Source organism: Ambystoma mexicanum, chromosome 13, assembly GCF_040938575.1.
Source record: "Ambystoma mexicanum isolate Mex_15411 chromosome 13, UKY_AmexF1_1, whole genome shotgun sequence".
In the NCBI taxonomy this organism is placed as follows: domain Eukaryota; kingdom Metazoa; phylum Chordata; class Amphibia; order Caudata; family Ambystomatidae; genus Ambystoma; species Ambystoma mexicanum.
The window spans coordinates 687,426,695-687,440,342 of NC_090938.1; the positions used below are offsets into that span (position 1 = coordinate 687,426,695).

Below are 13,648 nucleotides of genomic sequence, written 5' to 3' on the forward strand. Positions count from 1 at the left end.
TAGGCCCAGTGACATTAAGAACGTGCAAGTGCATGGAAAAGGGGGAAAGTGCATGGAAAAGGGGGAAAGTGCATGGAAGCGGGAGAAGTGGAAAGTGCGGAACAGAGGAGAGAAAAGAATAAGTAATAAGATAAATACAGGCAATGAAAAAGTGGTAGTGCAGCCAGCAAGTGGCAAGTTCATGAATTAGTCAGATAGGGTATATCTAAGTGCAGACAAAAAAGTGGTGGACTGTATAGGTACAGATACAGATCCCAGTGCAAGGGGTGGCACGGAGGCAGTACAGAAAGGAGGCGGGGTGAGCAGGTACCTGGGCCCGAAGGACAGAGGGTGGCCAGGTGCATGGTGCCAAGAGAAAAAGGATCAGCAGGGGAGAAGAGGGGCAAATGCAGAAGAGAAGAGGAAGGTCTTGAGGTGCTTCCGGAACCAGAGATGATTCTCCTCAAGTTTTAAGGTGGCCGGCAGGCTGTTCCAAAAGGAGGCCCCTGCCGAAGACCGAGATCTGCCCCAACTCGTTTCTTTGAAAAACGACTGACTCTAAGAGTTAGAAGTAGAGGAGCGAAGGGCTCGAGAGGGGAGGTATTTACAGAGGAAGAAGGTATTTTGGACCCAGGCCCCAAAAAGCCTTGTGGACAATGCAGAGGGTTTTAAATGTAACCCTTGCATCCACTGGGAGCCAATGAAGTGATTTCAGTGCTGGAGAGATACGAACCCAGGGCTTGAGGCCAAGGACAAGTCTCGCAGTGCTGTTCTGGATTAGTTGTAAAGGGTGGAGAGATTAGGTAGATAGATTTAGAAAGAGGCTGTTACAGTAGTCCAACCTAGAGAGAACCAGAGCTTGAGGGACATTGAACTTCTGAGAAAAGGCAGAGTACCTCGGAAGGAGGTGAAGTAAGAAATTTGACTTTTTAGAGACGTCAGAGATTTGTGCAGAGAAGGAAAGTGTGGAGTCAAAGATGACCCCGAGATTCTTGGCCTCGCAGGTAGGGGTAGGAGGGCGGCCAAGGGAGGCCGGCCAGAGAGAAAGGGGAAAAGGATGGTGAAGGTGTACCAATGAGGAGGATCTCAGTCTTATCACCACAAGAATAAACGAAGGACAGCCAGAGCCTTCTAGCCAGGTAAACGTCTTCAGTCCAGAACCCTTTTAATATCCTCTCCCCAATAACCTGCTCATTAATTCTTCTGTACACCTTACACTAAATGCATGGCTTGCTGCTCACACACTTCTGCAGAATGCATGCACATGCTGGTACCACTCTCCTGCACACAGGAACTCCAGCTGAGCTGAGCTCAGCAAAGCCTTGTACCACTTCCACACACACATTCGATCCCTCCAGCTCTCCCACACACCTTGTCAGTACAGAGTAGAGCAGGATCGAAAAGCTGGGGCTCGCCTCTGGATAGACATATACTCCCTGTGCGATCACCCGGACTCGCCTAGAAACACATTGGCATAGCACACACAGAGAATGGGTATTTCGATCTGTAGTCCTCAACACTTCAGGTTTCGCATTTTGCCTCTCCCCTCCCCCCCACAACCTTTCTCATCCCCCCTTTTTGCCATAAACCTGTGCATAGAGGTCTGTACAATGGTAGTAGTTGCACTATATAAGACTACTTTGCATTACTTGTAAGGCACCGACCTGTTGCAATATCCTCAGGGAGGTTGGCATGAGGGATTCTCAATGGTTTGTGGATAGTGTCAGGGCATGACTTCAGCAGTTTATAGAAGAGCTATTAGATTGGACTGAAGCGGAGTTTCAAAGAGAGGCCCCTTCTCACTGCCGGTTTACTACCAATGGTGTAACATCTCAAAGGTGGTCCACTCGAGTCAAAGCAGGAAGAGCACAAGTGGTTTGAGTCTATTGGGGGGTCATGAGGATGGAGGGTGATTCAGGGGCATTTCCTTAAGAGTGCTTTTGAATGGGACAAGCCATTTGAATGGTGTTCATTTTAATGGGGGCCATTGGAGAGATGAAGAACCTGTTGGGCATGTACTCTAACTCCACATTGGTGAAGTCTGAAAGTAGTTGGAGATTTCAAAGTTGCAGTTGTTTGGCACCTTCTAACACTGTTGATCTAATTTTAGGAGAGAGTAGGGCTTGAGGAAACCATTCCACTGTTCGAGATAGAGAAAAAATGATTTACATTTCATAGGCATTTCAGGTTGCAATTGTAAGTGGAGCTAGCCGAATTAGAAATTGCCTCAAATGGAAGGACGAATAAATCGTATATGAGGGGAGGCTGAGCCATTTGCTTTAGTTGCTGTGACGTTGAGGTTCAGCACAGCATCTTTCTGGCAGGTGGAAGAGATGTATTCTTGGTGTGTAGCTTCATTGCTTGGTTGGTCCTAACAAGAGGTGTCATTTGTGAAGATGTGAAAGACTGTTCGAGAGGCACTTGACATACTCGCAGGTAAATGCTAGTGTGGCAGAGAATGGAGCCTTGGGGCACTCTGCTGGGTGACTGGACCAAACTGCTGGTGAAGGCACTACTGAAAACATGATTGTTTCTTTAGTAGGATGTGAACTAATTGAGGGGCTTGCAAGAGATTGAACAGTTATCTGTAGTGGACTGTCATTCATCCGACGTCGGTATACACTTTTTCAAATAGTCATGGGGCCATGGTTTCAGATAAACTATGCTGTAAAGAGCATTGCTACCCATTCAGATCAGTTTCAGTCTGTAAAAAACAAATGTAGTACAGCAATTAATTTGGCAGACATGTTTGCCATGGTGTCATTGGCTGTCCGCATTTGCGATTATTGTATGGGGTCTGAGAGTACAGTCCTATAAGGTAGGAAGCGCTCTGTCCCTGTGCTCCTGTTTTAATTTGTGCTACATTTTTTGCCCCGCACCTCTTAGGGATTTTGTGAATGTTCGGCGAATCGAGAGACGCAAGGATCGTTACATTTCCTCCGGAATGGCTGTGGCCCACGCAGCCAAGCCTCCTCTTCATAAATACGTGCGGTAGGGATCTTACTGCTACTTGTGCTGTTATCATGGAAGTGGTGCGTGGGCTGGTTGATGTGCAGGGCCACGGGCAGTCTTCCTGCAGTATTTGCCAGCCTGTACATGTCCACACCTAACAATACTGTAAATATACTTGCATGTGATTTGTGTCTTTGCAGAAGGTGCTGTAATGCCTCTCTCTCCTATTGTCTTTCAGGGGGGAAAATGGCCCTGGTGCCTTCGTTGTTTTGAAATCTTCCCGGAATCCTACAGTATGTACGGTCATCTGGGTCCTCAACACCGACCTTAAGGTGAAGAGCTTTCGTGGCTTCCACTGACCTTCTTCAGCCACTCTCCTCCATCCTATCCCTCCTCGGGCCACCTTTTTCTGACAGCCTAAGCACATCTAGCACCCATTCTCCTGCCACTGGCCTCCTTTGCCCTCAAATGACTCGAATCCCTTCTTCCCATTTGCACATGTTTGTTAAAGCCTCTGGCTTCAGTCTGGAGCCTTCATAAACTCTCCTCTAACATTTGCCCCTGCTTAAAGTCCTCTTTCTGGTATCCAGTTTTTCAGCTTCCGCTCTAATAATGTTCTGTGCACTAGCTCCTTGAGTCTCCACCTTCCTCTTCTAGTTTCCACCCTCCTTTTCCAGGCCCACCCAAATCCAGCATCTTACTCCATCCATTTCTACACTCAAGGCTATTTCAGATTGAGGAGTGGGAAAAGAGAGCGGTAAGTGGGCCGGGGGGAGGTGGTGGTTTAGGAGAGAGGAGGAGGAAACCTGAAATGTTAGTTGCTTACACAGGGCTTTGACTTGACTGCTGCAGAAAGCCTATGTGAGGGGTGTAGAGCAGGAGTTGGGTAGGGAAGGAGACCGTTGTTGATGGAGGCAGTAATTGCAGGATCGACGAGTAGATGGCAAAGGAAGGTCAAGTAAAAATATTGTGCTTGGAGCATTGAAGACACTGTAGCATGGAGAGAGAACGAAACAAAGCCAGGGTCAGATTGCTGCGATACATGTATGCCAAACCTGAGCAGAAAAGACACTACGCCGACATTCAACCTTGAAATGGAAACGGCACCTTAAAAAGCCCCCACCGTTTCTATATGCAGGAATTCACAAGCATAGTCAATGCTGGTAATCCAGCAGGATCACCCAGAGAGTCTTAGTGTCTAACATGTACAGAGCCATAACACCACATCCTCGGTTTGACCCAACTTCTATTCGCATCTAAATTCATCTAGAAAACGTTCTCCAAGCCCACAAAGCCACACACTAAAAGCCTTTAGTAAAAAAACACTGCAAACATGGCCAACCAAGCTAGCTACCTCCCTATCTCAGACACATGACTGCAAATATCCTCCAGAAGTTCATCTACCAACGACTTCAGGATCTTGTGAGACCCCTAACCTCATGCAAGAGGCACATCATGGATCCAGACCAATTAGGGCAGCAGAATCCACGCTCTTTCATCTCGGACACTAAAATGCATGAGACACAAAGTGCAGTCATCCTTCTGGATGTCCCAGTGGCTCTCAACACCATCTGCCACAAAACCCTCTTTAAAAGACTGATGGACACCTGCTTGAAGAAAAGTGTGTTATGCTAGATGTCATTTCTCTGTAACGAGGTGGAGACCACCAGCATGTTGCATTCAAATAACTTGCTACCCCGCCAAATAAAATGTCCTGCCACCCAACCAAATTCCTTGCTTGGTTTGTCAGTTTCCAGCCTCTTTCCACTTTAATATATATAGGACCCTACTCTTGAAAATGCACAGCAACTCTGGTATCGACTGCTAAAACTACCCAGACAATGCTGAAATTGTCTACAAACAAATGCAGGTTTCAGCTTAAAATCAGCTGGACCCCTGCAATGGCAGGACTGATGCATGGATGACACCCAATCAACAAACTAAACACAACCGAACCTATGATCTGTGGCTCTAAAATAGGCCACCTACAAACATTCCTTGGTCAGAAAAATCAAAACTACCCATAGCCAAAACCTCGACAAAACATGGACAACTATAGTTTCAAATCTGTGTTAAGTCCATCGAAAGAATTCGTTTTTTCATGAATATACATGTATCTCATCATGCCATACTTGATGATCACACGTAGATCCATGCCACTCATTGCCCAAGTTCTCTCTAGAAAGTTTATAATTGTGATTAGCCCAGTAGCCTTTACTAAGCCTAAATCCCTACTTAGCCTACAAACACAAGAGTGTCCAAAAAACTGGACAAATGGGCAGTGAAACATCACCCCAGCTCTCCTGACATTCCACTGGCTCACAGTACAATGTAGAATCAAGTTTGAAACCATGTGTCTCACTCAACATGCCTTCCATGGCAGTAGCTTAGAATCCGCCACAAAGTTAATCTTATACGCACCTGTCAGGAAACTCTGATTCGGCAACATGTCTTTAGTAAGTCTTATGCTTCAACTGGAAATGCAGAGTCCTCCGTCTCATTCCTGGCAACCAACCTATGGAACGCCATACCTAGGCAACAATGCACCTTCAGAAAGTCACCTAGCTGGCTTTTCACCAGACCACAACAAACTATTGTGATATAACCAGCACTAACCGTCTCGGTCCCTAGATTCCAAGACCTCCCTTGACCAGTGCAAGAACAAACGATCCTAAGGACTTAGCTCAGTTAGATCTACATGTTCTCCAAAATAGACTCACGATATTAACAATAGCCCAAGGCCAGGCCTACGACAAGAAAAGAGGCCATCAAGTTCCCTCTGCATTAGACATTGTATTTTAGTCTGCTTCTATTCCAACACAACTTCTAAGCCCAGACCATTGGCAAAATTCCTACCAAGTCAGACTTACATTTCGGCCATGGACTGAGGCCTTCAGACGTCGCCACAGGCACTCGCAAGAAAACTGGAACTTGTCTCCGCTCCAACACCTCCCCCTCACCTCCACTAACCTAGTCTGTCCTCTTCCCACCTTACATGTGGTTCCTTATGCACACTGACGCCCAATGCATGCTACTGCACCCATATCCCTATTAACCACTGCAGATCCCTGAAGCAACACTTCTACCGCCACCTCAAACACCCCACCATCCCAGTCTTCCAGACCAGGATCTCCCTCAGTAAACCTGCACTGATAGCTAATCCATCTTGGGTTGTTTCATCTGGTTCTGTAGATACAAAGTCTCCCCACTAAAACCACATAGAAAGGTGCTGACCGATGGTGATCTGGTACTACATGCCTGCAACCACGAAACACCAGCCCAGGATTTTCTCTAATATCCTGCATCCCCTTGCCCTTCCTTACAGAAACATGCACAAAGAGCCAGACTGCACATGTTGTATCGTAGAATAACACTAGCTTAATGAGAACCGGCACACCAAACTGTCGGTCTGAAGCACCAGTACACCAGAATGCCTAGCTCTATAGATGGGCCAGCTCATGACAATAATTGGGTCATGATGGGCTACAGTTTTTAGCTTCTATGCGGAGTGCAAGTCTTTGAACATGCTCTGCTGGGAGTCCCCAAGCCCTGCTGCCAATCTTTTGGGGTGCCATTTGGTTTTGTCGGAAGTAGCCACCCTCTTCATCCTCGGGAGGGGGGAATCCCTCTGTATATACACTACCCCCTTGCAGTCACCCTCTTTGACACAGTTTTGGAATTGCAGAGTAGTGAAGCATCTGGGTTAACCGAAACTGACAACCTGCTAGTCTCATTTGCCTGCTCACCTCATATCTGCTGACCTTTCTTTGTCTTCTTTCAGGGTCGTTTACCTCGATATCTCATTCATCAGAACCTCGCTGCCACCATGTTTGAGTTTGTATTTCACCTTCGTAAGCGTGTCCTGGAGGTGTCCAGCGGTGGTGTGCTTTAACCATGGCTCCTGCCAGGCGCCCCTACATTCCTGTGCCGCCACCTCTGCCTCGCTGTCTGGCTGCTCAAGGGGCTACTTGTTTGGAATCCTCTCCAGCACATTGGACGAGCTGACCATGCATCCAGAAAGCAGGCTCTTTTGCCAGATGTCAAGATAAGACTTGTGTCGGGACGTGACAGTAGAAGATATGACTTTGCTCCATGCTATCTGAGGAAATGCTGACCATTCCAGATCAGAACAGAGACTCCTAGGTCTACCCGAGTAATCGGTCTCAGAAAGCCGTTCAAGCATGATTACGTTCCTAAATCCTTCTTCTGCAGACTCAAACGGTTCAATATTTGAACATTTTCGACCTCCGAGACCATGTTTCCTTTCATAGTGTGACAAAACAATACTGTATGAGGGACTTCTTTTGTTCAGAGCACGCTTCTTTCCCTATGCTAATTGCCTCATCCTGTATGAAGCAGGCCCCTCAACATGTACGTCTTTTGTCTTCCAAGATTGGATGGGAGTTTGCCGAGCTTGGCTGGGGGTGTGCCGAGTTTGGCATTCAGTGTTTTTAGCTGCTGCTCTGATCTTGGACCATCTGGCAATATGGATGTTGAGTGGAAAGGTTTCTAGCATTCCCTCTTTTACATAATCCAGGCCGATTTATCCTTTGCCAAGCAGCATTCGAGACCTGTGCAAAGATTAGGGTGCACGGTTCTGTCATGTGACCATATGCGTGGCACATTGTTTCAGACTTCCTCTGGCACTGACGTACCACTACTTTTTCTGTGCACTGAATAAGCTCCTGCCATGTAACCTGTGCCATCTTTTTGAAAAGTCAAGGAGATACCACTTTCTCAGAACAATGACCCGAACTTTGGACAGTGGGTGTTGTTGCAGGCTGCTATCAAAGGCTTTTAGAGCGTCCATGTTTTGCAGAATTCAGTCGCAAACCCCAATGTCCAGTGAAATCGGACCAAGGAACCTAGTTACTCGGATCTTGTGCTCCCAGCTGCCTGTACTAGGAAAGGTATGCAGAGCCTTTTGGGAAGGAACCCCGCTATAGAGCACTGAGCCTGTTGGTGGCTACTGACCACAGAGCAGTTCGCCGCACCATTGCCTCATCTGAGCAGGCTCTAAGATGATTGGCAGTCGGGTGTTTAGTTGAGTGCTGTAATGTTTAAAGGCCCTTTTCCAAATCAAAACCACAGGCCCTTTCACTCTGAAATGTCTTGGTTTCTCTACCCTCCTGACTTCAGCCTTTATTTTTGTTCATCCACTCCCATCTCCTCCACTGCAAAGTGGCTGCAGCAGGCTCTCCAGCTACTTCTCTCCGCCCTCCCCCTTCCACAAGCTCCCTGCCTACTGAGTGTTCCTGAAATAAAAACCAGAAAACTGAACACAATTGCTTCCTGGGAGAACTAGGCACAGTTTGCCTCCTGCTCAGTAAGCGGCCATAGGGCTTCTTTGTCCTTGTATCGGAGCCTTGGTTGTGCCCTATGTTTTCCATAGTGTACTGAAACTGATCATTTTACCAGACCGATTAACTTCTGGGTCTTTGTAGGCAGCACAAGGTTCCAGTAGCCACGGGTGGCGATTTGTACTGTGGTTTTGTTGAAGCTTTTCATCCCATATTAATGCCTCAACCCTGTAACATTGGTGATGAATGGGATGGGTAGCCTGAATTTTGATTTTTCAGGCATTGGTGGGAGCATGTGAAGAGCTGGTATCAATTTTTTTTACTAATTGAAATATCAAAGGGGTTACTAATGTCTGTTTAGGTTTTGTTGTCCTACTGCGGCCTGCCCTTGGTGGTGGTCTGAAACCTAGGCTCCAAGGCATGCCACGTCACTCAACGTGTTGTTTAACTCTGCCTTTTTTTTGTGTGAAGTACCTGATCCTCTGATGTGAGTGGGAGCACCCTGCAGTGCTCTTGGAATAGTACTAATGGAACAAGGCTTCTTTTTACTATGTGCTACCTCCCATGCCAACCCGTTGATGGCGTCTCGCTGGGAGTGGTCGCAGTGTTCTTTTAACGAGGTTTACAGGACAGCGCATTGGGGTCTTACCTTGAGGTTTACTTTTAAAAGTGAATGTATACCCAGAAAACCCTTGGGAGCTTCAACCATTATCTTGGCTTTTAAACCAGCCACCCCAGTTGACAAACGCCATGTTGTCAACCTTCTCACACGAAGATAACAATCACCTTTTGGCTTTGTTTTATCTTAGTTTTGAATTATTTTTAGCACCACTTTAGGTGGAACTGGAAATGTTGGGAATTTGGACGTGTTTTATTTTGGCCTTACTTTGCACTTTTTACACCATTTCCCATCCAGCTTCCCACGCAGTCCTTTGGATTTCGTTAAAAATCCTTCGATCATTGATAACTCATCTCGCCTTGTAACCATATCAAAGAACAATTAAAAGAACTTGTAAAAAGGTAAACACTACGTGTGTGTGGATTTTCTTTTTAGTCTCAGGATTGGAGAGCAGGTAATTTCAGGTGCACCCAGATTGCCTGTTTTCCTCCTTACATGCCCCAGGCCCATACTACTGCCCTTATTCCATGTGTGTTTTAAAACTTGTTGCCCACCTTGACATGTTGTGGGCTCTTGACATGTGATCCTATTCTACAGAAATATTGCCGTGCTCGCATACAGGCATATGTGAGTGTCAACCTCTGCTTGTATTTTATTGTTCATGGATTGTGTCTTTGCGAGCCAATATAGTGCCTGTAGTGACATTGTCTGATAACAGGAAGGGATCCTAGCAGTGGTGGATAGTGCGCTGTTGGTGCCGTGTAGTGTGGTCCTATGTGCTGTGGGCCTGGGTTGCATGTCCATGCAGATGTCCTATACATGGGTGTTGCCATATTTAAACGTCCTCAGTCACAACAGTGTTCCATTAATGTCTGATATGCATTCTGCTTACCCACAGCAAATATGGACCCCATCAGGGCACCACAATCAGTTGTGGCCCCAACTGATGGGGTGCTCCTATGTGAAGGCCCAAATTGAATAAGGGTGTTCTATTGCTCTGCGTATTACCAATCCTGCAGTTTAAGATCCTCTAATGCAGGGCCTCCAGTAAGGGGACAGGAGTCAGAACAATTTTACTTATATTTAGGGAGAGCATTATCTCTCTGGGCTCATGAGTGTGTGGATATGTGTGAATCATGGTGAGTTGGTGGGGGGACCAATGGTGACACAAGGGAGGTGCATCCCCATTATGCAGTTCCGTGGGATTGTGTGGGTGGGGCTGGTACGTCCATAGTGTGCAGTACAAAGATTGCTTACTAGTTTCAGATGTGCATGCATGTCTGTTGTCACATCACAGCCAGATCGTGCCATTGGATTTCCTTGTTTAGGCCCTTCTTGCAGGTGCCCAAATGAAATATCCATTGTTGCCTTTTTTTTTTTTTCTTAGTAAGATTTGAAATAACCACCGTAATGCGGTGGGTACAACTCTTTCAAGGATGGTCCATTTGAAATCGTCTGCACCATGTACCATCTCTACAAAGTGGGATACCATAGGTGCAGCCAGCATGCTCGTTCGGATGCATGACTTGTGTTCAATTATCCTCTTTTTGATTGGTCGCACCGTCATGCCAACATAGCGTAGTGAGCTTGGACTTGTGGTGAGATATGACCCCTGAGCTTCTGCAATTCATAAAGTGCTTCTGCAGCCAGGGCATCTTCCAACCAATTTAAATGTGGGTGCACACAGAGCAACGGCCACATTGGTGCATGTCCGGTCAGTGGCTGTGTTGACCATAGAGTCTGCTGTCCATTCAGTCATCAGTTGCTTTTGTCTTGGATAAGGTATGGACTAGTCTATCGCAGAGGTTCTGCCTGTGTGATAGCAAAGCAAGGTAGTTCAAGGGGAGTGCTGCCTGTATTCAAAATAGGCCAACGTTTTTCGATCTCCCTTTTGTTATGATTGAAAAGTGAGGAATAGCTAAAGACTGCAGTAATGTTGCCCCTGGCTGGCCGTTTAGGTCTTTGTTGCAGTGTGATGTTCCTCCCTCTTTTGTACGGATCCTTGATTATTTTCTTGGAGTAATACCTTTGAAGGTTTTTGGAGATCCCGCCTGTGCTTCATAGGCGTCAGTTTGTGCATGTCTGCCTGTATCTCAAAAATTGTCCAAAAGGGAGGTTGGTAGCGCTCATGGATTGTAGCTTTTATATGCAAGAAAGGAATTATGGTCCATAGATCTTGGATAGAAGGTTGCCTTCTCTTACCAAGACTTGGAGGTCCAAGAAAGGAATTTCCTTTTTAGTGGCCTCCAGTCTGAACTTCAGGTGTGGATTGCGTCCATTCAGCCAGGTCTTGAAGGAATCTAGATCTGTCTCTGTCCCTTAAAGAATCAGGATGACATCATCAATGTACCAGCGCCAAATATGGAGTTGCTGATGGAAAGGATTGGTCTCAGAGCATATGTGATCATATTTTATATCTGCAGGTAAGAATGGGTCCAATAAATTCTAGTTCCAGGAGGGGGTTCCAATTCAGGTCACAATTTCACATACAACTGACCTGTGTGGTGCCAACCTGCCCTGGCCTCTAAGCACCGGTCAAGGAAGGGAGTTGGAAGCAACAATAAGCCCTTCATCCTGCAGCCTGGAGAAACCACCGTAGGGCCCAAGCAGACAAATGTCCTAGGACACAGGCCCTTGTGCTGTTCAGGGCAGAATGATGTGGCTCAGCACCTGAGCCGCACCTGTTGCTGAATCGACCCACTGTAGTCGCCTCCCTCTGACTGCCACCAGCATTGCTCGCAGATCAGCTACACCCTTGAGTCTGCCTCTGGGCAGGGCAGATTGCACTTCGCTGCACTGAGAGGAGAGTGCTGGTCTCCAGGCGGATCTGGGTGCAAGGATCGCTGGCACCAGACCACCTTGATTCCGTTTAATGAGAGCGAATTGCCCCCTGTGGCTGTCACAAAAGGCAGGTGATCGTGGAACTGCTGGTTATAGGATTTAAACAAAGGATGTTTCAGGCTGCTTCAGGAGCTCAAAGGAAAGTGGGCATCTTGGCTGTGCTCTCCCCACTCATGGAGGAGTTTGTAACAAAATAAAAACCGTGGTGGTAATTTTAATTAAAATCATGGAAATGAGAAGTGCCATGATAAAGTCTAGTTTAATCCATTCTAGGCCTCAAATTCAATTTGTATAAATTGAGCACCCTGATATCGTTTGGTTTTAATATACTCTCTACCACTCATAAACATTGCTGTCCAACATTTACCAAACTTCTTTATCCTATAACCTGATCTTGCAAAGAATTACCCTATTGGTTTTAGAAGTGCATTATAATTCTTATGCAAAACAAGGGGGGGGGTCTGGGAATCTCTCTACCAGCACAAACACAGTCCAATGACCTGTTCTTGGGTGGATGGTCTCTGGAAGAGTCTCAACCAAGTCTTTAGCTCACTGTCCCTTTCACAGAGAAGAAATATCCCTGCATACAGTCCAGCACCAAAATACTATGCAAGTCTCCTCTGAACAAGAGTACCAACAGCAGCCCCATACATGTGTTTCAGCCTTGTTGGAAATCAGTGAGGTGGAGCTGTGCCTCTGAGAACAGTGAGCAAAGCCCCCCTTTGTTTTGCATATTAAGTAACTTTGGGTCTCATCCAAAGTTACCAGGGGAATCCAGACGTGGACCCCTTGCTCACTGTTCTCCGAGGGGTACAGCTCCACCTGACTGATGATGCCTAACAAGGCTGAAACATGTGTATGGGGTTGCTCTTGGTACTCTTGTTCACAGAAGAATTGCCTAGCATTTCGGTGCTGGACTGCCCCTGGGCAGGACAAAGACTGATATGCAGGGCTATTTCTCCTCTGTGAAAGGGACAGTGAGCTAAAGACTTGGTTGAGGCTCTCCCAGGAGCCATCCACCCAAGAACAGGTCAATGGGCTGTGTTCGTGCTGGTAGAGGGACTCCTAGACCCCCCTTTGTTTTGCATTACAATTCTTAATTGGGGCCTGTATGAATTCGAGTAAGTCATCTGCATACAGACTTGTTTTTGAGTTGAATGAAGAGACAACATACTCTATAGTCTCTTTATCAACAGGACCAGTGACTAGCTAAATATGGCAAAGCAAGAGAAGGAACATCCCTCCCTTACCCCTCCTCCATTTCATTTGTTAGGGTGGTCAGGAAAGTTCCCTATGATTACGAGGGGTTTGTGTTGCACACACTATATGACTAACTGGGGTGGCAGCGAACTGGGCACCGTGTTGGAATTTCATAGGTACCAAAGTATAGTTAATTACGGACAGGATATGTTACTTTAGCGTTCCTGCTGGTCTAGAAATTGATACATATTAGCTTGCATGTGTGCAGAAAGATAAAATGTTAAAGCCACCAAATATAAAAACATATAAATACAATAATATAAATACATGGAGAATTCATGCAGGAACACTGTAGTTGGAACCTCTTTTGCAAAATGTACTTTGACTTTTAAACTAACCATACAAGTTTTTCAGAAGGCAGGCGAATGGGTAAATGTCAACCTTTGTGGTCAGACAAAGAAACACAAAAGACTGACTACCCCTCTCTCTTTGGTCTTTCGGCAACACAGGTGTAGGTACTAAGGTACTGTTACATCAATCTACAGCAATAGTTTTAACAACATTTATGCAAGGAAATTTTTTTTTTTCTCATAGACCGTTAATTTATGAAGATATAAATCTTTTAATAATCGGTTAAAAACTATATGTTTTTATATGTATAAAACTTGTACATGTGTGGGCTTTTTCATACGTCACTCATACCTTTCATAACTATACATTCATACTGTGACATAAGGGTTTAACAATTTGAATTTTC

At 46.0% G+C, this 13,648-nt stretch overlaps 1 protein-coding gene across 3 annotated transcripts in view; it reads left to right on the forward strand.

The window, feature by feature from the left end:
* The window catches only part of STARD3 (StAR related lipid transfer domain containing 3), a 274,830-nt gene extending 265,574 nt beyond the window's left edge, over positions 1 to 9,256 (forward strand). For 2 of the 3 annotated variants that reach the window (XM_069634728.1, XM_069634729.1), the window contains 3 exons: positions 2,866 to 2,970; positions 3,170 to 3,263; positions 6,713 to 6,975. In XM_069634728.1, coding sequence (XP_069490829.1) covers positions 2,866 to 2,970; positions 3,170 to 3,263; positions 6,713 to 6,823 — 310 coding nt within the window. In that variant the 3' untranslated portion in view covers positions 6,824 to 6,975. Of the gene's footprint in view, positions 1 to 2,865; positions 2,971 to 3,169; positions 3,264 to 6,712 lie in introns of all 3 variants that reach the window. The other variant, XM_069634727.1, reaches the window with a different exon arrangement.
* Positions 9,257 to 13,648: the final 4,392 nt, after the last annotated feature.